Source organism: Fusarium sambucinum, chromosome III (genome assembly GCF_050947815.1).
Source record: "Fusarium sambucinum isolate potato_lamoka chromosome III, whole genome shotgun sequence".
Taxonomy (NCBI): domain Eukaryota; kingdom Fungi; phylum Ascomycota; class Sordariomycetes; order Hypocreales; family Nectriaceae; genus Fusarium; species Fusarium sambucinum.
This window is the reverse complement of record NC_139292.1, coordinates 2,862,624-2,886,084: the sequence shown is the minus strand read 5'-3', so window position 1 is coordinate 2,886,084 and position 23,461 is coordinate 2,862,624. Positions and strand designations below refer to the sequence as shown.

Genomic DNA, 23,461 nt, shown 5'->3' with positions numbered 1-23,461 from the left:
TTATTCTAGACTGCACATATAAGACCAACAAGTACAAGATGCCTCTTCTCAATGCAATTGGCGTTGATGCTTGCCAACGGTCTTTCTGTATTGCATTTGCATTCCTCAGTGGTGAAGAAGAAGGTGAATACAACTGGGCTCTTACAGAGCTACGGTCTATCTATGCAGGTGTAGGTGCAGACTCTCCTTCTGTGATACTTACAGATCGATGCCTTGCTTGCATGAATGCTGTAGCTTCTACCTTTCCGGATTCAACTGCATTACTTTGCTTATGGTATATCAACAAGGCGGTATTACGTTACTGCATGGATGCATTTACCAAAGATCCAAAGGATCATGAAGGGCAAGAGAAGTGGAAGGGCTTTTACTCTTCTTGGCATGATCTTGTTGCATCTAGTAACGAGGATATATACTATCAGAAGCTTGATGACTTCAAGAAGAAGTATACCGCTGACTACATAAGTCAGGTTGGCTACATCACTGAGACTTGGCTGGATCTCTACAAGCAGAAATTCGTTAAGGCTTGGGTTGATCAACACCTTCATTTTAACCAATATGTTACATCACGATGTGAGGGTATTCATCAACTCATCAAGTCATATCTCAAGACCTCCCAGCTTAACCTGTTTGACGCCTGGAGGCATATTAAGCTAGTTGTGATGAATTAGGTGGCCGAGCTTGAGAGTAACCAAGCAAGACAACAAGCTAACTTCCCTTTGAAGCTATCTGGGTCATTGTACGGCAACATCCGTGGTTGGATATCACATGAGGCTCTTCGGTTAGTTGATGACCAGCGAGCTCGGTTACTACATGACCTCCCGGCTTGTACGGGCACTTTCAACCGCACCCTTGGTCTGCCGTGTGCTCATTTGATCGAACCCTTGTTACATCGAAGTCAACCGTTGCAAATGTATCATTTCCACTCGCATTGGCGAATTCAGCGCATTGGAAACCCCCAACTTCTCATTGAGCCTCCTGTACAGATAGACCGACTTCAGGCCACATCGGTGTTACCCGTGACAAGCACACAACGAGAGCCCTGTGCGTTTGAGGCAGTTGAGAATACAATACGGCCTCGGGCACCACCAACATGCTCAAAGTGTCATCAGTCAGGTCATACAATGAAGTCAAAAGCGTGCCCCTTACGCTGGGAGCATATCTCACAGACCCCGACTCAAGCTTCGACTCAGGCCTCGATAAATGTAGCTCCGCCTCAAGCCTCTACAGCTGGGGTTCTTTCTCAGGCTTCTACAACTGTTCATACTGTAACACACACGGTATCAAGATCAACAACACGGTCATTATCCCCAACTAGCTCCGGAGTACATACAACAACGGAGACAACAACAGAGACAACTACCCATACAACAACCGTTACTGTGACTTCCCCGGCGGCTAGGCCTCCAACAGTTACCGCACAAAGTGAGGCTGATACATTGAGCTATACTGATCCCCGTGCTATCTATCAACGCTACAAAGCAGATCGAGAAGCGTGGTATGCTGCACTCCCTCGGGGAGCATTGAAGACCAACCAACAGTACCGCAAGGCTATGAAGCTGCCCCAGCGTTACAACAAGGCTGAATATAACTGGTGCCTCGGTTGGAAGGAAATGGGCCGTCAATGTAGGATAGGAAGAAGTCTTCGAGATTGGACCAAGGAGGAAATGATGAGCTATCTTGACTTCGATAAAGCCGAGACTGCACGGGTTGAGAGGAACGTTGAAAAGGAGCTACAGGCACAACCTTTTACGACTTATCGTGGATCTGATTATGTGTGGAAGGCGGCGGCCCGGGATCATAAGGATCAGCAACGGGTATATCAAAATCGGAAGCCCCATGACTAAAATAGGTACAGTAGTTTAATTGATATGATGTATATATCGTTGAAAAGCCTAGGAAAAGGGCGATTTAGGAGTATTACATTCATCATATTACAACATCAATTAGTAGGTTGTCTCTTGAGTTGAAGATCTCTTTGTATTGGTGGTTAATTTCTTCATACTATTAAGCAAGCAAAGTCACAAATAACTATGCTATAACCCCAAGCTAATGCCTTCCTTGCCAAACCCACTGTGCATTTCCAAATTGATCAACGCGAATGACCGATATCCCTGTGTTTTGAAGAGCCTGAATGACAGGTTAATAGGTAGTCATTCCTACTGCTGGGGTAGGCCAATTGACCCCAGGGACTGCAAGCTGCTGGCTACGATAGTGCTGATCATAGTTGAAAAGCATATTACAATTCTATTGAGGCCCGAGGTCTGCTTGTGGTTGCTCTCGAGCACGGTGTTGAAGTCGATCGTACCAATAGCCGATATGCCACTCTCCCTCAACTTGATACCCGTACGGCCGTTGTATCACATTGACTGGCTGCCCCGGTGGAAGGTATGAAGTGTTCTGGGCAGCAACGAGAGCTTGAGGATTCTGTTGCTGCAAAGCAGCATCGCTAGTGGCATCACCAGGCCTCGTGTGCGTAAGCCAGAAGTCCATCTGGAGGTTGAGGGGATCGTTGCGAGGATTCATAGGAGCCGGCCGTTGAGGGATAGTCTGATTGTTGTTGGGGATAGACTGAAGAACATAGTTCACGGGAGGAGCAGAAGTTGCAGGCGTTGCTGAACCGTCAGTTCGAACAACGAAGGGAGGAGGGTTCTGATGACGGCGGTTGTTGGGGTTCATGATGACTGTCTATGCAGTTTGGGTGTTATGAGTGTTGTAGATGCTTGATATGAGAGGAATAGCTACTACAATGGCCGAAGAACACTCGGGTTATATACCTGGAAGCGTGTTCTGATTCATTGTATCAACACCAGCGATTGTATGTTATTCATTGCACAAGAGGAAGCGTGAGTCATGCTGTATCTATCACAAGATGCATCATATAGCTAGAAATACAGTAAATCACTGTTGTGAATAGCCTCACAACACATACTCACTTACATGATCGAGCTTACATAACATATCTTAGAGGCACAGCTAGCTGTGTCTTGACGGGCACGTGATATTAATGACACAGCTAGCTGTGTCTCTATAGGCCGCCAGTCCACTTGACTACTTAGTCAGTAGAGTTACCCTATACCGTCATTACCTTGCAGCATTTTTGGTTATTTTATTTCCTAGGAAATGGTTTGGAGTGCGCAGTACGACTTATATAGAACTCAATGTGTGGCCTCTGTAAGAATTTTAAGACTTAATTTCTCGTCTGCAAACGGCATCCCCTTCTGGTTCATTCCCTATCACCAGGTGTTTGCCCAAAAATACGTCCATGTCTTGATCATCCTTAAAATCAGTCAAGTCGACAAAGTCGAAGGCAGCCAGGTTTTGCAAGTCGATAAACCCAGATCGTGACGAAAACTGTTCCGCGACCCCCATATTTACGTCCCCATCTCCATCAAGCTCATTACACCGAGCGTTCGCGGCAGTTTGTGTCTTCGTACCGAGGTCAGGCAGTCGGTGATGGCTTTGGCTAAGACCATACACCACGTTGTTGCGTGTTACATGTTTCGGTTTCGAGTGAGGCTGTTGTAGCCATCTGTGACCAACGGGGGGCCGAGACTTCTTTCGAATGGTGCTAGCCGTATGGTACTTCTCTCGACGAACTGTTTGTTTGGCGCTGCTGTTATGTTTGGCGATCGAGATGTGCTGTAGCTCATGGAGCAGGTTTTGCATGGTATCTTCGTTGCTGGATATATTGGCAGAGGAAAGGTAGAAGATGAAAGGGAGAAGGAAGGGTGTCACATTAAAGGGGAAACGCTGTGTTTTTATACTACACCACGAATGGAGTGATTGGATGCAGCGAGCACAATAGGCATTCGATGATGAGGTCACTTCGCATACTGTAATAATCCTTGTGACAACAGGGAGCCTGATTTCACTTTAAATTTAGAACTTGCGAGTGTTAAAGACTAAGAGACAAAAGCCATTGAGGTTTAAAATGAACGGTATGCCAAGCTGGCAAGTATATAAGGAATCCCACTTGATGGGATGAACGAATAGAACGATAGGGTAGCAATAAAGCCCAAGATCTACTGCTTGACTGAGGTGGGACTGGAAATTGTTTGAGTAGGGGCTAACTTTAGCATAGATATGCCGATTTCGATGGCGCTCCAGGGGTTTGGGTTAGTAGGTATATAAGGTGCCCCAGGCCTGTCGTCCTTATCGTTAAGGATAGGGTCAGCGTGGTTCAACTGGGCTTACGTTAGTCACTAACTTAATCACACCGAAAGTGCTTAGAATACCATCTCCACTGTCTCCTTGAGAGTCTTCTTAGTTTCGACGTTAAGCCTCTGGGCTGTGGACTTCGCCTCGTGCCAGATATACTCAGCGTGACTCAGTTGCCGTATCATAGTCTTTGTCTGGCGATCGATGGCCAGCATACTAGAGACAAGTTTATTAAGAGTAGCCATAAATTCGGCCTTGGATGGAGACTTCTGAGACATGGTGGTTAGTAGCTGTCTAAGTAAGAGCTGTAGATGACCAGTTTGCACTGGCTTGTAAGTTCCTGTAGTGAGGTTTTATATTCCAGAAGATAGTAGATGCCCTTATATAATCTATTTTCAGTAGCCCCCTCCTTTGAGTCTAAAAATAGTACGCTAATGGTTTCTATTCTCTTATCTAGTGTAAGGTATGGATACTGATCCAGAAGCAAGTTGAGCGCAGTCTGCTCTGAACGGGAGCATCATTCGTATGCAGTAACCCCTCGCACCAGAGAAGAACAATCGACTCTGGAACTACGAGCTTATCGCTACCACTTGCTGGAACTTGCTTCTGGCACTACTTTAAGGACTTGAGATTTACGCAGATGAGCAAGAAGCACCACCTGTTGGTAGAGGGGTTTAGAGTCGGATATATCTCAATAGCATAGTCTACGAAAGCCCTAAATCTCAGCAGAATCTCATATAGCTGCCTGCCTTGAAGAGTAAGTCCTTGACCAGCCAGTGATCATCTCCTAACACGATCCTTCCAACCGTCCGGCTACTTTCTTGAAGAATGTCGTTCTGAAATACAAATCTGGAGACACTAAGGCTCGCTCTCCTCGGCCTGAGTAGTACTGGGGGACGAGGATCTGTCAGACATTTCGGCAATAGTCTCTAGCCTTTGAACAATGTCGCTCTTGGGGGGGTCTTCCTTCTCCTCAGTTTCCTCGTCTACAATCGGCTCTAAGCCTGTGCTCTTGTATGTAGTAGCGGGACCAATATCTCGAGGCACCTTTGTGCGTTAGTATAATCACATGTGGTCATATGGGGGAAGCTACCAAGTGTCCTACGAGGAGGTTAAGTCGCTGGTTTTCCTTGGTGACATAAGTGATACGTTCCTGCTGAGCGTTGACAAGAGCGTGAAGTCGCTCCAGCTCAATATAGAGATACTGGTTTCGCTCTACCTCTCCCGTATATGCACCTTGCCATGCCCAGCATGCGCATTGGCACTCCAGAAGTTGGTTGCAAAGCTCGTTGAAGTCGGCGGTAGTTGTCATATTTTTGAACGTTAGATGATGAATTTCTCTGCGTCGTCAATTCTCAACAATCCTCTCCTCCTTATAAACCATCGTTGAAACTTCTGATTCCAAAATCAGTTTTCAGCATTAACAGTACAGCCAGATTAACCGCCAACGACCGGTTGGCATCATCGAGACCACCTAAAAGAACGCGGTTATGATAGTCTTTCTACGCCTGGGCGTACATTTGTGAATTGTCCTATACACCCTGATGCGTATCAAGTATTTGTTTCACACACCCCAACGAGCAAGCTGCGCGCCCGGGTGTGCGATAGCAGAATAAAATGCACGACCCAATAATACAGTATCCGCAGATGTGGAAAGGAACTTGATTGGCTGGCGCATAATGTATGTGCCTCCTTGGGAACGTGCGGGGTTGACAGGTACCTAGGTAAGGAAGTTGAGTAAGTGCCCGCATAGCACGACCGCCGATCGAAAATGCTTAAATGAATGCCAATTCTGTGTTCAGGATTCTGCATCCAGTCACCATGAACGCGCAAAACCAGAGTCTCTTGTAGTTGCTTACAGACCATGAAGCCGAGTACGAGGCAAGACTGTTACGGCGCTCCGAGCAAGATAGGACCGTTGAAAACGACTTTCAAACGGCAATTGCCATGGTGGAAGATGCTTGTGACGCAGATTCCGAAGTCATATCCCGCGAGAAGGAACGACTCAACCGCGAGGCTGATAGATTACATCAGGAAAGGCTCAGCATTCTTAGAGCCATTGAGGATAAAACGAACGAATCACAACAGTTAACGTTCAAGACCCAGACACTCTTAGAGTTGCATCGGGTGGAAACTGAGCTGTCCAAAGACCGCTTGGAGGAGGAGAGGGCATCCGAAGACCTTAATCACCGCAAGGAGCTTATAGCTAAGATCGTGTGTCTGTCTCGTAACCTTGGTTGATTTGAAGCGCTAAATATCACTAGGAAAAGCTCTTTGGGGAGCAGCCCAGAAAAAGGCATCGCAGTAATAATTGCCGGGATATATCACTATCAGATAGCAGAGACGAGGAAACAAGCTCTATATAGTAATCTTCTCTAATATATGAACAAAAAAGAGACTAGCTCTTTAATTTACTATGTTTTCTAAATAAACTGAATAGTTGGACAAAGAGTCGGAGTCCTGACTATAATCGGACAATGCATAACTTGGCCTGAGTCCTGGGGACTCCAGCAGTCCAATACAATCATTCTGTCTCTCAATGATCGCCTGCGACCGCTCAAGCAAGTACATCTCTAGATTGTCCATCTTTTCGCTCTGTTCATTGATCTTTTTCTCAAGATTCTGATTTCCCTGGCTAACCTTGTCCAGTTTCTCCTCAATCTTGCCAAGCTGCTGGGTTAGCTTGATCTGGTATTCGACAATCCACTTTAATACAAGCTGTACAGACTCAAGAGTGTCTTTACTGTCAGGTGAACTAGGGTTAGCTTACGTCGTGATCGATGCCTAGTAGTCCGCACCTCTGTTGGTCTAGCTGCGGTCCGTTGTTGGGCATCTGATCCGGGCTAGTGAGAAAGGGGAACATGCCCAAGGTGGGATCGTCCATGTTTAGGTAGGTCTCGTTGTTGTTGAAGTTCATTGTCAAGTGCGAACCGAAGATGAAGGTATGGAAGGACAAAATTTAGATAGTCTGAACCATTGCCAGTCTTTATATAAAGGCCACCACTAACGCCGAGGGGGTGGTTTCTAAAAACCGCATGCCGCCTTCAGCAGTCTGATGACGGAAAACGGGAAAGCAACCCAGCTGGTCCTACAAATAGCTCCTTCTCTCCCATTCACTTCCCCTTCAAACCATTCATGACTGGACTGCCATTCTCAAATCTCGAATATGAACTACATTCAGTTTCTGTGCTTCTTTTCTCTTTCATTTGGCGGTACAGCTTTGGGAAACATTGAGTCCTGTACCGAGGAACCTGCGTTGGTACTAGACGCAGGTTCTGAGTTATCTATGAAGATCCGTAATGCTTTCGGCGCACGATGCTCAGCGGAACTTGTGTTTGCCAATGAGCTTCCCAGTATGACTTGGTATTTCGAACCTGCAGAGTGTGTTGGTTCGCAGTTGGCTCAGTTTTCCATCCCATTCGATGTCCCAAATGGGAATGCTTATATCACATGGTGCTGTGAACCTGCAGGTCACCGAAGCGAGCGAGGTCACTAACATCGTATAGGCAGTGCGAGGAGGAGGGTACCATGTCTTGCAACCGTATTGTAATCAGCAAGGGTAGCCCGGTCTTGACGGCCACGCCGAGGCTGATAACAGAAACCGCTCGCTGTATGTCGCTCACAACCTTCATGACCCATGTCTTGACACCCGACATGGGGAATCTAACTGGTGTATTCCAAGATATTACCCCAGTCGCCACAGATACTGTATCTACGCCGTTGTCAGGAATTCTTGACATAGTTGTTGGTACTACCTCGACGCCAGTCACTCTAAAAAGGCCTTTAGGCTACAAAACACTTATAGGAATAGGCGAAACTCGAAAGACAGACGAAACAAGCGCGCGGTTACGGACAGACATGCCCGCCCTTACCACCACCACTTCCGTCAATCGCGCTAGAACCACTCCTTTCCCTACCACCACCACCATCACTTCCCCTATTACTAACACCGCTACAGTCACTGTTCCTGTTGTCATTCCTATACCAGACTCCACTACTGTTAGCACTGGAGAGATAACCAATGAGCGAACGTATATCACTGTCATATCTACCATTTCGGCATGCCTAACACCGATGAAGCTGTAGGAGGGGAGATGGCGCTTGTTGGGTTACCTGACTTCCCAAACCGGCTGGAGAATGCTCTAGGTTAATTTCAAGCTGATCCCTGCTGTGCAGGTTCGGTATATATTTAAAGTAGTGCCTTGCCATAGATATAGCTGCTTCTCAGCTCTGGTCTGTATCACAATTAAGAGAGTTGCACTTAGTTTTCTTACATCATGAATTACAATAATGCATACGGTCGATCTCGCTCATGACCTTTGGCTCCTGCGCCTTCAGGTGTAGCCCCTGTTTCAACTAGCAACAATGGTTCGGTTCAATCGCAGGCATTAGCACGCCCACCATCTCAAACCTCTTCCGCCAATTTACAACGATATACACACCGTTATTCGAGCCTGGATGCTGGCTCTACTCCCGGGGTAGAGCCTGAGGGTCCTAGGCTCGAAGCTCAACAGTTACCTCCTCTGCAGTCAGGTTCAGGCTCACTGGTCTCGCTTCCAAGCTCACTCCTGCCATTGCCAACAAATCCAACAGAGCAACCCATGGACTACATGGTTGACTCTCCCGTGGCCACGCAAACCACATATCCTCAGATGTGTGAAGGAGGTGGCAGGGAAAATGGATCCAGCGAGTCTCAGGAGCCTTGGTGGGAGGCATACGCTAGGCTTCGAGTCTTTCAAGACCGAAACAGAATCAAGACTCATAGGGTTGAAGACAAGGCAAGGTCGACTGCAAGACGTCAACTGGATTTAGAACAAAGAATGGACCTGCTCGAGGCACAGCTTGGACTCCGAACACACCGAAGATAACATCCCTTTACACTCTCATTTTCTAGTCTTGTTATTAGGTCGGGCAATTCGCTCATACGCCCAGGGGCAACAGTCATTACCTTAATTGTATCTCAGCTCTTTCATTCGCTTGAATACTTAGCCTACCTCTTATTTGCTAGATCGTACATTTTAGTAAGTAAACACAACGTGTCTTGCAGTTTCCTCAACGCCGGTTGTGGGCTGTGGGTATTGCAATGCAGTGCAATAGTACTCCGGTGATTGATAGTTTATCTCGTAATCAAGTTTTGACCGCTTACAGTATGATTTAGAGTGTCAGCGACAATTTTCCTTGTTGGAGTACGTAACAGATTCGACAGATTATATTTAATCACAGTCATCCTACACTACCAGATCACTACACTGTATGTAACAAGAAAACAAAGTGGGTAGAAGCAGAAACTAATTAAGGCTTCTCTACCTTCAAGAGGGCCTCAGTATGCGGAGATTATCAACCTTCTTATATATAACCTTCCATAGCGACCTGCGACGCCGTTTTGATCCTCCTTTGATTCACCAACTTATACGACTATAAAAGACTGGACTGATTCTGTAGGATATGGCAGTTGTTGTAATGCCTCCTGCGTAGAAGCAAGGTACTCCATACTCTTGGTGACAACTGGGGGATCCTCACTATTATTGTGTGCTTTTATTGCGCATCTCCCTTTTTATTGCTCTGATTTCGATTAGTATTTTTATTCCCGATAGATGATTCTGTTGAGGAACATCACCGCTGTCGTATATAGACTCATATGAAGGAAACAATCTCTTCGCAGTTTATGAGGCGTTGGGTTGGGGCGGGACGATAATGGTGGGTTTCATTGGTTGAGCATAAGGCGATTGCATTTCCTAGGAAATCATTGTGGGAGATGGACGGTATGGTGCTACCTCATGAAACGCTCTGCATAGACGGCTCCGATATAGGTTATCCGGTTTGATGAGGATCCACAGAGACTTCTTCTTGCTTTCCTGAGTTGAATTGCCTTCAAATCGGATATGTAGAACGCCAGGTATCTCATGGTCCACTCACTCCGAATCAAGCACTACGTGATCGTTCTCGTAGCGACGCCCTGCGCGTTAACATCGGCTCCTCTATCTAGCAGCAGTCGCACAACCTCTCGTTTGCCTATATTTAAGGCAGCCTGTAGAGCATTGCCGTAAAAGACGCCCTGCGCGTTGACATCCGCTCCTCTATCTAGCAGCAGTTGCACGACCTCTAGATTGCCATCAAGTGAGGCAGCCTGTAGAGCATTGTCGTATCGGCCGCCCTGCGCGTTGACATCGGCTCCTTTATCCAGCAGCAGTTGCACGACCTCCAGTTTGCCATTATATGAGGCAGCCTGTAGAGCATTGTCGTATAAGCCGCCTTGCGCGTTGACATCGGCTCCCTTGTCTAGCAGCAGTTGCACGACCTCTAGATTGCCGTTAAGCGAGGCAGCCTGTAGAGCATTGCTGAACTCGCTACCCTGCGCATTGACGTTTGCTCCCTCTGTCATCAGATCTCTTGCAGCCCATGAAAGCCCACACAGGCAAGCATAATATAATCTGGATGCGCTGGGAGGTCCTGGTTTATTGTCCTACTTGCGGTCGGCCTGATATAATTGATACCACCTTTGAAATGTTGTCTTGTCTTGTAAAAAGCTAACCGTGGTTTGAACGATGTCCTCGGAGGTCTCGGCCGAAATGGCGTAGTCTATCTATGACTCTGCTGCATACCGTGCCATTAGAAATTCGCATCTGATTGTGCTGTGACTGCCCCTGGCATCAGTAAGGTACGTTAAGCAAGTTTTAGCGATAGCGAGGCTGGCACTTTTGAGGTCGAACTGGGCTTGCTTAATAAGATATTCTTTGACAGAGAAGTGAGCAAGATGAAGTTCTTCCACGGTCTCAGTGTAGTTTGTGACTGTGGCGATTATTACCAAGCTGGGGCAATATCGTAGGACGTCGACGTTTAGAGATAGTCTACCATCAATATCGAAGCCCCGAGGCTCTCGATCTATCTCGGTAGCTATTACTTCGATAGCCTCTGCTAGCATTAGAGGCCTCTTGGTGTAGACGAGAAACTGCAGGAGACGAATTGCGTAGCTCTTGTATTCCGACGGTATATTTTAAAGCATGCGATTATATGTCTCATTCAGATCCCGGGGCAAAGACCTAAGAGCTAACTTGATAGCTTTTGGGCTCAGGCATTTCGCAAGAGTTTCTAGTTAACAAGCTGCCCATCTAAACCTGCGACGAATGTCAGAGAAGTGTTTGCTTTATATACATGGCCTAGGCCAGAACTTACATCCCGTCAGCTCCATCCCCGATTTTGTTACGGATTTCGTCTAGAATATTTTGAGATAGTTTCTTGCCCACGAAATCGGGCTTCTGTTCAAGGGTTGCCTCAATGTAGGAGCGTATGTCAGCGTTGATAACGTTCTTATTAAGTTCGACACAGTTTCGTTTGCCGAATGACCGAGGGATTGCGCTTTGGAACTCTACTTCAGGCCGGCCAGTGACGATGAGCTGAGCCTTCCTGGATGCTAAATGTTTCAGCCATTGCAGAAGTTCTTCCATTGCTGTACACTCATCTAGGGCGTCAATGATAATGAAAACCTTTCCGGCAGTTTGTACCATTGTGTCGACACAGGCTGACAAGGCAGTCGTATCGGGCTGCCTCCCTCCATGATTGTGGGAAGTGAAAAGACTATCAAGTCTTCCCGCGGCTTCGTTTCCGGTGTGATAAAGCTGAATTGCCAGGGAGCGTAGGAGATCCTCCAGTTTCTGTTTCCTGGCATCGTTAAAGTCAAAGAAGAATGTAAGCGTCGTGTGGGTGTCTATTTGTAGAAGATGGTCAAGAATCGTCGTACTCAGAATAGTCTTGCCACATCCTGCCAGACCGTAGAGCCACAGGTATTGGCGTGACCTAAGTTTCCATTCCTGGAAGGCGGGACTGTTTAGAAGCCAGTCCCCAGTGCCGGGATGACGGCGTCCTCTTGCCAAGTTGGCATTAGTTAAATAATCCGGCGGGGACAGCCAGCGCTCGATTTTGGCGAAATGATAGTCAGATGCCATGCTTATTACCGCATGCTTGGTTTTATTTCCTGTGGATTCGACTATTCCAAGTTAGAAGAGAAAGCGTAAGCTGATATTGTGATACTAACTAGAACTGAGGACTTCGCTAATAGGCATCTCGGCCTCAACTTTACTGGGAGGAATCTGGCGTAGGAGATCTTTGGCATACGCCGCCGCCATCATTGCCGCAAAGCCCTGCCAGTCCTTGTTCTTATGCGAGTCAGAATAATCGCAAACCCCGCGGATCACCAAACACGGGAAGTGGTTCATCAAACCAGCAGCCTCCATCTCGAAACAAAGGACATTCAAACTAGCCGCCAGCTTGTCCCGAGTAAGTGCATCCTTCATCAATTGGTTCGCGCTGGCGACCAACCTATAATGGATGACAGGGTCATCCTCCTGCTCGCCCCGTTCTTTTTGATACACTAAGCAAGCGGGATCGTCGCTATACACGTCGCTGCATTCGTCTGACGAGTCCGGATGGATAACATCGGGCCAGTAGAGTCTATCGCTGGCTGGGGGTGGCCGAGAATACTTCTGTCGCAGACGTGGCTATTGTTCCAATGCCCTATCAACATGGGCATTGAGCTGATGCCCTTCCAGCTTATACTTAGCCTCGAGCCTGCTTAATGCTGTCAGGAGTAACTGTGGCGGCTGGTTCAAGGATCCTGTGGTCACGAACGCATGCTCCTGAATCGCCTTGCCATAGTCATATTGAAACACGCCGCCTTTTCCATTGCCGCGGGCACTTACTACAATATCGCCAAGGCGTATATCGTGCTTTGCGCTTGGAGCACCACCGCCGATGCTAACCATCAATCCAAAACGAATGCTTGGAAAGCTGCGCAGCATGTCCCTTGCCACAGTGGCGGCGGAGGTCGTGCCATACTCAAATTTAGGCAAGACGGCCATGACAACGTTGTGCTTCCCGATTTTCCCCAGAGCATAATTATTATTGTCATTATCGGCGATTATTTCGAGTTGGTCGTGTTTTTCATCAAAGAAGGCTCGCGCAGCGACAAATTCGGTGGTGACGGCACAAATCCAGCCGACCGTGTACTTCTGGGGGTTCGACATGCTCAGCGATTAATGTCGAGCGAAGAGGAAGACGTGATACTGTATGAACAGACAATCGCAACAGAGGAGCGCTCGAGGAGGCATATAGCGATGCCCGCATGCTCTTAGTGGCGGCGGGCATATATCAGGCTTTGAGGACGTGTGAGGATTCCATCAGTCAGGTTCACGGCGCGTATGTGCAGCAACTTGCGGCAGGCTGGGCGTTGTAGCTATATGATTGGCGAAGAAATCCATGTCAAAGTCAACGCGTCTCGCGATGGCGACGCACGAAAGGCGCCTATACATCAGCTGGACGCCTGATTTTCTGATAAAAGCAAATCAGGCGAACAACCAGGCGAACACGTACGGAACTCGTTATCCCTCAGCCTCTTTTGGTTGTCGCTTTCATCTGCTACATATATTCTGCCCATTAGTCTACGAAGCAACAAGAGATAAGGCGTTATGCCGAAAGATGGTAGATTGACAGGGGACCATAGTGTCGGCGCGTGGGGAGGCTGTCGCTCATCGTGTCTATTGTGATTTCTGTGATCTGGATGTTGGTGCAGACTGTACGGCTCACAGGTAAAGCAGCTCACCTCAAGCATGAACTACAGCCTCTGGCAGCACGTGCCAGCCAACATTTGGGAATTCACCTTAGTTTTGTGGGAGACAACAACTCATCACGGACCCGTCATGGCACTCTCAGACGTAGGGTAACAGTCTGAGGGCCGAGAACTAGTTGCTTCTCGTGTCAATTTCAGCGATAGAATTCTTGGAGTAGCTTGAAACGGTATTTCCTAAGAATGTCTCAATAATAATATCTTACCTGTATTAACTGCGAAATTTAGGTGTATACCTTTAGATCAAGACCTTGATGCAGCCTTGGCGCGTAAGCTGAAACATATGCTTAAACAAGGAGAAGAGGTGTTGTGTAAAAAGTAATGGACCTTATCCTAGGTCTCTCAATGACCGTTTTTTTATTTTGTTTTTTTAATAAAAATAAAAAAAAGTGATGGAGCGTCTGATATGGAATATACAGCCGTTTCGTTAAACCTCCGATATGCGGAGCGACAACGTCGGTGCCAAACTGGAGACGAAGGACTAAGTATCGCGTGAAGCCGCAAGAACGGTGAAGCTTCGGCAGATGACAAAAATGCAGCCTGAACCATGCCAGCGAATGAAAGATTTCTAAGGTTGTACTTGATAAATATTCCACGTTTCTACTCCGAAGCGGGGTTTGACGGAGGGCCGGGCCGCTCTGCCCCCAACTGACGTGCGTGACTTCAGAGGTATTCTATCCAAAGGCTGATACCGCAGAGAACTAACATTAATCCAGATGGGGCATGATGCTGAAGTAGAAGCGAATGGTTGTTGATCCTTGGCTAGACTCTGTCCTCTGCCAGTAGCGTAATAATCCATTTGGAATGTGCCCCGGACATCATTACGATGATGCACGCTGTGCCCACCGCGCGTGGGTAGAGTAACCAAAGCCCTCGAAGCATGCGCTGCTGGCCGTGCCTCTATTATGAAACATCAAGCAGAAGCTATCCCTTTAACTGGCATAGCCCTTCTCGCAAGTCACACTTAGGGGTTCAAATGAATGTCTCTTATTTCGTGGATACCTCTGGGCTAAGTTGCAAATTGATGATTATTACCAAACTTAGTGATCTATATACTTTAACTGGATGTATCAGGACTACAGAAGGATGACATACATCTTGCCTCTATCATCGGCGAAGTCTTTGTAACCTTCCTGTACGTGGGGTCAAGTGGAGCCAGCTACATTGAAAATGGCTATACCAGTCAAAGGGATAGTAGCTTGCACCGCTCCCTAGAAAGGTTCAGGCTGCATGACGTGCTGTAACTCGCAAATTTAGGTACCGGTTGGTTCATGATAGACTAAGGTCTAAGGCGAGCCGCACAAAATAATGAGACACCATCTGGTTTGCTAGGAGAATGTTGCTATCAGCCAACGCCGCTAACAGGGTATGACCGTTGGTAGGAATAACTGAAAAAGGAAGCCCAGCAATATTTGCTTAACTGGACATTTCCACCGAGTTGACACCCAGCAACAACCTACTTACTTCAGCTGTTCGACCATCATCCGTTCAATAAGACTTGACTGAACTCGGTCAATAGATTGCACATCACCTCGTCATGCATTCGTTTAGTCATCTGCAACACCTCTTGCTGATCTTTTGTGGACAGCACACTTTGGTCAAGTCAATTGTGTTCAAAGATAGGAGTGCTTGTGCCGATCCTATGCGGTTCTGTAAAGTGGAAGAGTTTTCAACAACTCGCATCAATGCCGTCTTGCCCTGGCAATCTCTTTGGGATATCCCGTCGGGAAAGCGAGGTACCAAAGCCCAAAACATGGCAGGATTGCATTGTATAGATGCCAGGTGTAGGACATTTTCGCCATTCGCATTGCGGTGGTGAAGATGTGTTTCAATGCCCTCTTGCTCCAATAAGTACTCGACAACGCCAACATGACCAGCCAGGACGGCTTCTCCAATTGACTGGTGGGCTTGATGGGTCAAGCTTCGTGGCTGGCGCTGAGGCCCGCGCAGTAGCTCCTGCCTGAGATCAATGTTCTGCTGGGCGATTTTCAGCAAGCGTTCAATGGCCGGCAGGCAGCCTCGGCTGGCAGCTAGGCAGAGGAGCTCATTGCCCCATCCCTCCGTGACTAAAATATCGGGGATGTCGTTGATGATGTCAAATGCAGCATCCCAATCATGACTGTAATGTTTGTTGGAAAAGCGCCACGAATCGATGATGTGACAGAAAAATTCAAGATTTTGAAGATGGCGTCCAGTTCCACGTCCAAAAAACAACATTCGAAGTCTGCATAAGTCGCCCCATTGAAGAACCTGATCAGTAGCGAGCATAGCTGTGTTAGGCAAGAATTTGTGAGACTCAAATTCGGACGTTTCAAGCATCTTAAGCAGCAGCACTTCTGATCCATAGAGCGATGTAATGCTCAGGGGGTCGTATAGGCTGCCGTCGAACTCAAATCTTGCCTGAACTACACAATCCGGTCGGCTGTTCTGGCTAGTCCAGTTGTGCAACCTGGTTGAGTTGGCTTGGCACAATTTTTCAACACTTCTTAGATCGGGGAGAGGTTCTGCTACGACAGACCCGAAATGATTTATCCAGTGGCAAGAGGCATAAACAAAGAGCTCGCCAAATCCACGATCTGCTGGGTCGTATCGGATCATCCCCTCCTCCCAATTCTCCCACGAACAATTGGTAGTATAGGCAGCGGCGTCATTATCGTCGCTGAATAGATCCAAGTCTTGGGGTAATTCTTGTATAGCAATCTGCTCGTCAGAAAACAACGGAATATGGTTTATTTCCTCAAGAAGCAGGTATCGGATGCAGATATTGAAAATATTGTTCTCCAACCTTGACGCGATAGGCGGGGCCACTGTTCTACCTCCTGCCGCGGGCAGCTTTTCAACATTCTGAAGCCCTGGCCGACTGAAAGCCAATTCATTCAATATGAACTCCTTTACTGATTGGTGAACAACAATGACTTGGCGTTTCTTGGGATCGTTGAAATCAATGCCAGAAACGAACGGTTGAATGAGGGCCATGACACCCTGATCATCTACTAGTTCAGCAACCTCAGCGACAGTCGTGACATCCGGATCAGCTGTACCCAATGCGACAGCCCAAGCGAGTTCCAGAATGCTTAGCCGCCTTCGGGCGGTACCTAGAATTTCCAAGGCCGTAGCTGCCGTATTCTGGGCCTCTGGGCCCTCCCCAGCGCATCGAATGAACAGGCTGGCGTATAGTTCGGAGAGTTTCTCTGGTTGTGCCATATTGTCTAGGAACTTCTTCATGCGACCACGTGCCATGATCTTTGAGGTATAAATGGCTTGAACTGCCATCTTCGTCCATATAGCACTTCCTTGCGCCAAACTAGAGAGCCTCTCCACAACGAGTTGTTTGGTATCCGCGGGCAGATGAGCTAGGATTGTTTCGACGCTCTTCTCAGCGATAATCCTATCTCTTTCCGGATCAGCGCCGACGTAAACCCTTGGAACCCCATCCAGTTGATTCAGTATTTCGCTCCAGGGACGAGAAGATAGTACAACTTTCAACCCCGAGGTCATTTGTGATAAACCTTGTAGTGATTCAAGAAGTACATTCCGAGATCCCCTGTCGCACTCGTCCAAGCCATCGACTACCAGGAAAAGCGGCCGATCGAGCTCCTCAACAGTCCTCTGAAAGAACCCAACTAACTTATGGATATTTGTCGAAGGCTCAAAATTTCCGGTGAGTAGGTCTTGTTTATACCAGTCAAAAAAGGGTTTTTTCAACCCCTCACACTGTTGGAGAAGTGACAGAATCAAGGAAGAGAATATGCATAATGCGTGCCCCATTTCGTCATTCTGGCAGTAGTGGTATAGAATCATGGGTCGTGGCAGCTGGTGGTGCCTTCGCCGAGACAGCTGATCGATGAGAAAGCTCATCATGATGGTCTTGCCACTTCCTGTATCTCCAAGAATGGCCAGCTGCTGAGAATCGAATGCTCGATACCAATTTTTGAACTCAGGCTTTTCCAGGAGGAACTCACAAGCTGAATTAGCTCGAAGGGACTGTAAAGAAGCATGATGGAGACTCTGCTGAGACAGCTTGTCACGGCCCAACCATTGAGAGACTGAGTTGAATTAGCAAGAGCGTACTAAGAGTCCTGGAATTACAACTGGAAACAAGAATACATACTTTTCGCGTCATAAAGCATGGCTTTGATATCTTGAACAATATCGAAGGTGGCTTTCTCCACAATGCTGCGGAGATGTTCGGCTTGTTTCAAAAAGTCTTTGACAATATCTGGTAGCGTGCCGGTATCCGATATCACAGCCAATACTAGCCTAGTCCTTCTCTTCGACAAAAACTCGTAGGCAGATACATAGAACTCAAGAAGTTTCTGGTAGACCGATACGAGTGCCTGTATGCTGTTAGAAAGCGTATTCACTAGGCATGTGGAAACAAACGAGACCATACCCTGTGAATGTCTGCTCTGTTTTCCCTTTGACCGAGGGTATCGCAATCATCAATATACGAAATCTGCTCCAGCATTTCTCCAATCTTTTTCGCGAAATCAAGATCGGCAGTAGAAATGCTAATAGCTACCTGCATATAATCTAGTTAGTCTTAACCTGCAGAATGATTCATAATGTGAGTTTTGCAGCAATACTCACCGCTGTAACACCTCTAATCACTCCAAAGACGGTAGAAGTGGTGGGTTCAAGGGCAGTCAAGGGCGCAGTCAGATCTAATGCCAGCTTGAATCGTTCCAATGGGACCTGTATGGAATGCAAATATCTCACTCCCCGCAGGAATACGGATTCGTCGGTTGCGTCTTTGTCAACCCCCTCGAGCTCTTTGAATAGCTGTGCGATGTTCTCTCCCTCGAGGACAGCAACGTCCACATCTTGACCCATGTTCTGTACTGCCTCCCGGTAGGCCTTACTCCAAAGGTCCGAAGGAACAACGGCTACCTCAATGCCCGGCTCAGGAGTAGGTACCACCTCAATAGTGGAAGCAGCGGTGGAGGTGACGGCTGTGCCAGAGACGGTGACAGAAGGAGAGCCATTCTGAGGCGCTGATCCGCCTACAGGGATTGCAGGGAGGTTGGTGCTTTCGCTGGCTTGGTCAAGAGCGATGGCTGTCTCACTGGGTGCAGCACTACTCGTGTGCCTCGTAGGAGGGTTAGGACTGCATCGCATAGTTCAGTTCCTAAGGATCTCATCTGCAAGCTGAGGAAAAGGGTTGAACAAGATCTCACCTAGCTGCAATAGCACTGGCATCAGGACTGGAATTGTCACTGCGCTGACGGAAGGGATTCAGCCGCCGGCGTAGTTTGAACCGAAAGCCTTCTTGTGGCGGGCTGGTGGACGGCATGTTGTGTGTAACTGAACAGGATTCGACATAGAATCAGTTGACTCGAGCAGTTTTCTGCACATTTATACAACGCATCATCACAATAAAAAAGGCTCAGGATACGAGGCTCACCAATGGGTGTGCAGTATTAGCCGCGATGTTGGCTTGTTCAATCCCGGTTATTTGCTGTATAACGTCGGCCACCCCACAACCGGCCCATCACCCACAGACCGGCCACCCAAACAACCATATGGACTGAGTAAGATACGCATGCGGCTCTGGAAGCCGTAAAAAACGACGTCTCTATCAACAAAGCTGCCGAAGCTTATGGGTTAAACTGTTTAACGCTCAAGATCGCGTCAAAGGAAGCACAACACCAAAGGAAGCCTAGAAACCGCGCTAAAAGCTCAAGGAAGCTTAAGGAAGGAAGCTTTGTGGCTGCATTCTTATCTAAGCTGATCTACGATGCCAAGTATCACATCAATATGTTAGAGCTTTTGCCAGTAAGGTTGCAGTATGCAATGGTTATTCAGATGGCATTTAAAAAAAAAAACTAAAAAAAAACTGGCTACACTCCATTATAAGTCGTTACAATAAATTAAAGACTTTGAAACGCAAGGAAATAGATACTAATCGTTATAAATGAGCTTCTACTGAACTTATTAAGGCGTTCTTTATGTAATTAATGATGCCGGCTATACAAATGATTAAGCAGAAGAATTGCTACAGCATCGGTGAAGCTGGAATGATAGAAGGAGTAGGGATGAACGGTCTAGTACCTGGTTACGCAGAAGAAGGCTGCTCTTTTAAAACAGCCTAGTTTGAGTCATGGATCTCAATCCTCAAAAGAATATCAGCGGAAGAGAGAGTCCTCCCTCCTTTAGTTATCTTCGAAGGGAAGACTATTTAACAACAACACTTCCTATAGAAATTAGACTTCTTGGAGACCTAGAGCTTCGCCTTCAGCAAGAAAAGCTAGATGAATAACCAGATTGCATTAGTTTAGTCGAAAACGATCTTCATATTGTTAATAATGCCAAAGAAGAGGGACAAACGTTAACTCTTTACTTTTCACAGTTACAAAAGTTATATAACTGGGTATTTCCTTCGGGAGTGTTACTACAATAACATGTTTGGATTATTCCTTCCTATACACACTTGTTACGCCCTACAGCCGTTAGATGTTGCTATATTAAGTCCTCTTGAGCACTTCTATTGTCGTTATATATCAGATCTTGCTTCTATTGCAGACTTAAGTCATATCGGCAGGATATCCTTCCTTTACAACTACAATAGAGCTTTGAAGGAAGCACTTACGAAATATAACGCTGTTGCCGGCTTTAAGGCAACTGGACTGCGGCCAGTTAACATGGCGAAGGTCCTGATGAATCCGATGGCCACAGACTCCGAAGGCTCCTGTTCCCGCCATTACACCTATTTCGCCTGCAAAACAACCGTCATAGCGTTTCTTTGAGACTCCTCATTCATATATGCAAGTTAGAACAATCTGCTTTGGTCTCTCGCCGCACGCTACACAAGATCCGACTGTTAGGCTGTTATTTCAGATGATTGGTCGTCAATTGGACTGTCAAATTTTCGAATTAGAAATAGGGAAATAACACTTCTACAGAATGCAAATGAATAATTGAAACTATGGAAAGTCACTTATAACAGCAATGCCGAATTCGCAAAGATTCCAGCTGTTGAGAAAGCCCGTGAAGCAATGTGGAAAGTGCTGCAACCTGACAGGACTTCAAACCGCGTCGGAAACTTAAGTGGGGTGGCTTACGTTAAAGCATAAGAGTGTCTCCGTCATTGGGCAAGAATGCTAACCCCCGCACCCACATCATAACGATAAAACTGCGATAGATGTTTACCCCTCCTCGATCACAACAGGCCAATAAACGTTCATTGACTTTCCCATGTTGCTTCGCTTTTTCCCTCCCATTCTCCGGGATTAAAATCTTTCCACCACCCGCATCTTCCTCCTCATTGCCTACCCGCACACGCCCTCGAAACCATGGCATCCAGCGAGGAAGCCGGACTAGGCTCGCCCAAGGATGTCCTCTCCAACATGTCGCCAGAGGCTCTCAAGGACGCTTATAATAAAATGCTTGTCGCCTCGGATCCAATATTCGTCTTCCAGGAATCAGCAAGTCGACCCATAGAATTCTTTGTGCCTGGCAAACCAACGCAATGGCCTACATTGCCACTGGCGAAATGTCGAGAGTTCAACGAACCAGAGACCAACGCGGTTTTCTACGGCTCGAATCACTTCCACTTTGTCGATACCACAATGCGACGCGAAACTTCGATCCTAGAAGCCTTTCTAGTCTCACCCACGCCTACTCATGCACGTCTGCTATCCCATATATCCCTAAGCTTTCCTGCGCTTGAGGCGGTACAAGGACGACCCGAAGTGCTGGGGCTTCAGCAGGATGGCATGCGCAGCTTGAAGCTTCTCCGAGACTATTGTACGAATCTCAAGACCTTAGAATTTTACGTGCATCAGAGCAATGCCTTTGGTCTTGTTGAGGAAACTCCCAGCAATTTACAACCCCTTCATGAGGCTTTATTACAGGTCGACGTGCAGTTGAAGGCCATCTCCTCTTTGAAAAAAATTGTCATCAGATGTTATCATGACAGACCGACCCCTGGGGTAATGCAGCTGATGCAGGGCTTTGGGTGGATAGTCCTGATTCGTGACAAGGAGGTACCGTAATAGTCAGAAAAGCTTGTATGCGTGACTCCTCTGCCACACCTCACTATTTCAAAGAGATGAAGAGCTTGACCTAGGTCATGTATGGAAGGAGCATCAATGTACATTTGTTACTGGAATAAAGAGGGATTGCTACGGTTCTAGACGATCCATTGGTACACAAATAAGTACAACATCTTTTTGACCCAAGGGATAAGGTTTATTGACTTGATAGAGTCGTTTATGGGTGTCATGAAGAATCTTCTTAACTCTAGTATACAGCTCTTCGTATGCCTTGACGACCTCGACGTGCCCCTTCCGCGAGGCTAAGTGAAGCGGCGTCCATCCGTCTTTGTCCGCGACCGTAACGCTAGCTCCCTTGTCCAGAAGCGCCTGGACGACCTCGACAGAGCTTGGCACCTCATTGACGGCAACAGGTGATATATCACTGTATCGTAACTGATCGGACACTGTTGGTAGCCTCAGCATACATGTATTTACGATCATGCCTCTGGCAGGATCATTGGGCAGGCTTGACACAACGCTCTACAGCCTTCCGAGTAAACAGATGGAAGGAAGCCACAGAGGCAGTGCCGAATTTCGTTTCCTAGGAAATGGGTATGCAGACAAAGTTCAACCCTGGAAACCAGCCACTACACCTGACAGCCGTTGGTGCGCAAGATACGTGACGCAAAAGCTTTACCCCTGAGTCGTCAAAATAGCGGCCCGAGCCGGCTCGAGGTGTATCATATATCGAGAGCCGCGAATGTCTTCGATTAAGCCTATCAGAATAAAGATATTGATGCACGTAGTAGCTGTACAGCATGGGACACAGAACCATATTAGCATGCATCGCAGCTAATGCAGTTCGATGATGGGATACATACTCCGCATGGAAATGAAAAAATAGAGAATTTATACCACTAATACGATAGCTTCCACCCATCCCGCACATTGTTTTTAGTACCCATTACTTTGATGTCGCCTCACTAACAAGAGCAGAAAAACCCAGATCGCGCTTGAATATGCATACCAGCGATGCGACGACCCCACCTGCTCTGTCTTCTAGGTCCACGCCGATAACGAGACGACTTTCGCGCAAGATTATAAAGTATGCGCCCGGAAACTCGGCCTAGATAGCAAGCTCGACGGCGAAGAGCTACTGGCGGTAGTACGCGATCGCATCGAGGCGGAGCCGCAATGGCTGCTGGTCCTCGATATCGCCAACCTCAGGCTGACGAGTTGCCGTAATGAACTTGATCCGGCGCTTTTTACCTCCGGAGGTCGCTGTGTTTTTTTTTTGCTGAGCCAGTGTCGGTGTCGGTCGTTGCACAAGGACTAGGCAGAGGTAACGAACTGCACAGAGGGGAGCTATCGCGTACTAGACTTATGTCTGCTGCTGTCGCACCTGTAGGAAGGCGTCGTCCATCCCCCTGTTGAGCATTATAGACAGAAGGCTCCATCAATGATCCTTTGTTGGGCGTTAAGGAGCAAACTCCTAATAGTACCAATAAAGATTTCGCAGTTAAAGCTAGATCAAGATTCGCTGTCGAAGTCATAGCAGAGCTTCTGGGGTGCAGATTTGGTGTTTCCAATAAGCTTCTGTTGTCGGCGGTTGTGTTGATAGTATCTACTTCGTTTCTAGTGGATTTAGTGATCTCGCCCTGAGTAAATGCATTTTTAGATTTCCCATTAGTGAAGGCTTCCTCTAAAA

At 47.2% G+C, this 23,461-nt stretch overlaps 8 protein-coding genes across 8 annotated transcripts; 2 read left to right on the top strand and 6 right to left on the bottom strand.

Moving 5' to 3' along the window:
* Positions 1–2,046: 2,046 nt before the first annotated feature.
* Positions 2,047–2,676, bottom strand: FSST1_011134 (uncharacterized protein; the record flags this gene model as incomplete). Its single annotated transcript, XM_083234238.1, has 2 exons — positions 2,047–2,127; positions 2,362–2,676. 2 exons carry the CDS (start codon positions 2,674–2,676, stop codon positions 2,047–2,049), a joined length of 396 nt encoding a protein of 131 aa, XP_083080830.1.
* Positions 2,677–4,022: 1,346 nt separating this feature from the next.
* Positions 4,023–4,436, bottom strand: FSST1_011133 (uncharacterized protein; the record flags this gene model as incomplete). The annotated part of the gene is made up of 2 exons (XM_083234237.1): positions 4,023–4,184; positions 4,236–4,436. The coding sequence occupies 2 exons, from the start codon at positions 4,434–4,436 to the stop codon at positions 4,023–4,025; spliced, it is 363 nt and encodes a 120-aa protein (XP_083080829.1).
* Positions 4,437–5,016: 580 nt separating this feature from the next.
* Positions 5,017–5,470, bottom strand: FSST1_011132 (uncharacterized protein; the record flags this gene model as incomplete). The annotated part of the gene is made up of 2 exons (XM_083234236.1): positions 5,017–5,205; positions 5,252–5,470. 2 exons carry the CDS (start codon positions 5,468–5,470, stop codon positions 5,017–5,019), a joined length of 408 nt encoding a protein of 135 aa, XP_083080828.1.
* Positions 5,471–7,324: 1,854 nt separating this feature from the next.
* On the top strand, positions 7,325–8,244 carry FSST1_011131 (uncharacterized protein; the record flags this gene model as incomplete). The annotated part of the gene is made up of 2 exons (XM_083234234.1): positions 7,325–7,611; positions 7,665–8,244. The coding sequence occupies 2 exons, from the start codon at positions 7,325–7,327 to the stop codon at positions 8,242–8,244; spliced, it is 867 nt and encodes a 288-aa protein (XP_083080827.1).
* A 1,843-nt stretch (positions 8,245–10,087) lies between these two features.
* On the bottom strand, positions 10,088–10,540 carry FSST1_011130 (ankyrin repeat domain-containing protein; the record flags this gene model as incomplete). The annotated part of the gene is made up of 1 exon (XM_083234233.1): positions 10,088–10,540. One exon carries the CDS (start codon positions 10,538–10,540, stop codon positions 10,088–10,090), a length of 453 nt encoding a protein of 150 aa, XP_083080826.1.
* Positions 10,541–11,251: 711 nt separating this feature from the next.
* FSST1_011129 (uncharacterized protein) lies at positions 11,252–13,178 on the bottom strand (the record flags this gene model as incomplete). Its single annotated transcript, XM_083234232.1, has 4 exons — positions 11,252–11,273; positions 11,332–12,142; positions 12,191–12,638; positions 12,855–13,178. The coding sequence occupies 4 exons, from the start codon at positions 13,176–13,178 to the stop codon at positions 11,252–11,254; spliced, it is 1,605 nt and encodes a 534-aa protein (XP_083080825.1).
* A 2,150-nt stretch (positions 13,179–15,328) lies between these two features.
* FSST1_011128 (uncharacterized protein) lies at positions 15,329–19,070 on the bottom strand (the record flags this gene model as incomplete). The annotated part of the gene is made up of 5 exons (XM_083234231.1): positions 15,329–17,823; positions 17,889–18,114; positions 18,171–18,299; positions 18,368–18,884; positions 18,955–19,070. 5 exons carry the CDS (start codon positions 19,068–19,070, stop codon positions 15,329–15,331), a joined length of 3,483 nt encoding a protein of 1,160 aa, XP_083080824.1.
* Positions 19,071–21,069: 1,999 nt separating this feature from the next.
* FSST1_011127 (uncharacterized protein) lies at positions 21,070–21,771 on the top strand (the record flags this gene model as incomplete). Its single annotated transcript, XM_083234230.1, has 1 exon — positions 21,070–21,771. The coding sequence occupies one exon, from the start codon at positions 21,070–21,072 to the stop codon at positions 21,769–21,771; it is 702 nt and encodes a 233-aa protein (XP_083080823.1).
* Positions 21,772–23,461: the final 1,690 nt, after the last annotated feature.